Source organism: Penaeus chinensis, chromosome 13 (genome assembly GCF_019202785.1).
Source record: "Penaeus chinensis breed Huanghai No. 1 chromosome 13, ASM1920278v2, whole genome shotgun sequence".
Classification (NCBI taxonomy): domain Eukaryota; kingdom Metazoa; phylum Arthropoda; class Malacostraca; order Decapoda; family Penaeidae; genus Penaeus; species Penaeus chinensis.
This window is the reverse complement of record NC_061831.1, coordinates 28242873-28243962: the sequence shown is the minus strand read 5'-3', so window position 1 is coordinate 28243962 and position 1090 is coordinate 28242873. Positions and strand designations below refer to the sequence as shown.

At 30.1% G+C, this 1090-nt stretch overlaps 1 protein-coding gene across 8 annotated transcripts in view; it reads left to right on the top strand.

Annotated features, from left to right (window-relative positions):
* The window catches only part of LOC125031834, a 10592-nt gene extending 9806 nt beyond the window's left edge, over positions 1–786 (top strand). For 3 of the 8 annotated variants that reach the window (XM_047622800.1, XM_047622801.1, XM_047622802.1), the window contains one exon: positions 443–783. In XM_047622800.1, the coding sequence (XP_047478756.1) occupies positions 443–669 (227 nt within the window). In that variant the 3' untranslated portion in view covers positions 670–783. Of the gene's footprint in view, positions 1–442 lie in introns of all 8 variants that reach the window. The other 5 variants (XM_047622804.1, XM_047622805.1, XR_007115520.1 and 2 more) reach the window with 4 other exon arrangements.
* Positions 787–1090: the final 304 nt, after the last annotated feature.

Genomic DNA, 1090 nt, shown 5'->3' with positions numbered 1-1090 from the left:
TAAATATTAATTGTGAGGTGAAAATATGGGTATCAAGTAGCTCATCTTCAAAAAATATATTTATAAATTATGTGTATTTAGAAGATACTGATGTGTAACTAATCACATAGAAAATGTCATATTGCCATAAAATCCTTGTTTTTTCTTAATGGTAAATTATGTGGATTTCAGTTGTATTGGTGTTAGACGTTGATTTAGTTGCAGAACTATCATTTGAAGTACTTAAAATTTATTTGGAAAATAAGGATCAAGTAGTTGCAGTAGAAGAGGAAGTGTGTGGTTTGTCAGATATTTGTAGTGCTGTGATGAAAGGGCTTTTAGAAGTTATTATTAGAATTGATTATTGCTTATATATTGATCTGTGGTGGTGGAATAGAATAAAATATTTCTGCTGCAACAAAAAATAGATGACTGTTTTTAAAATAAATGCATTTTTTTAAAGGAATGATTCAAGAGGGCAGTTTTATTGAGGGAGTCAGCTTATCCATGATAGTAACAGTGGGACTCCTGTGTATACAAGCTTTGGTGACTCCTGTGCTTTTGTTCTTCACATCTCCAGCAACTGTCACTATCATTGTGGCTGCCGTCCTTACACTGATCTATCTGGCATTGGTATGTGGCAATTTGGTATTTATGATTATTGAAATGTCCACATTTAGTGGAAGTTGATTAAATACTTAGCATAGAGTAGAAAAATCCACTTTACAATTTACAATTATAGTTAAGGTATATAATTTTTAAGGGGTTACCATATGGAGAAATCCTAGTAATGGATTCTCGACATCCCTTGGGGTGGGGATAAATTTCCAAAAATTGACATGAGATTATGTTTTACAGATATTTGATTGTATGATAATCATGGTGTCAAACAAATGGAATTACAAATTTCCATAAAACAAATATAAGAATTTTAGTAAGGAATCTTGTATCATAGTTTGTTGTGTTTATTGTTTTATGCTTATCAGATGAGTCTCATAGCTTGATAATGGATTTTTTTCTCTCTCTTTTTAGTAGCTGATTTTATATAGTATAAAATTATATATGGAAGAAAAGTAAAACATCTTTTATAGGTATATAATTACTTTCAGTA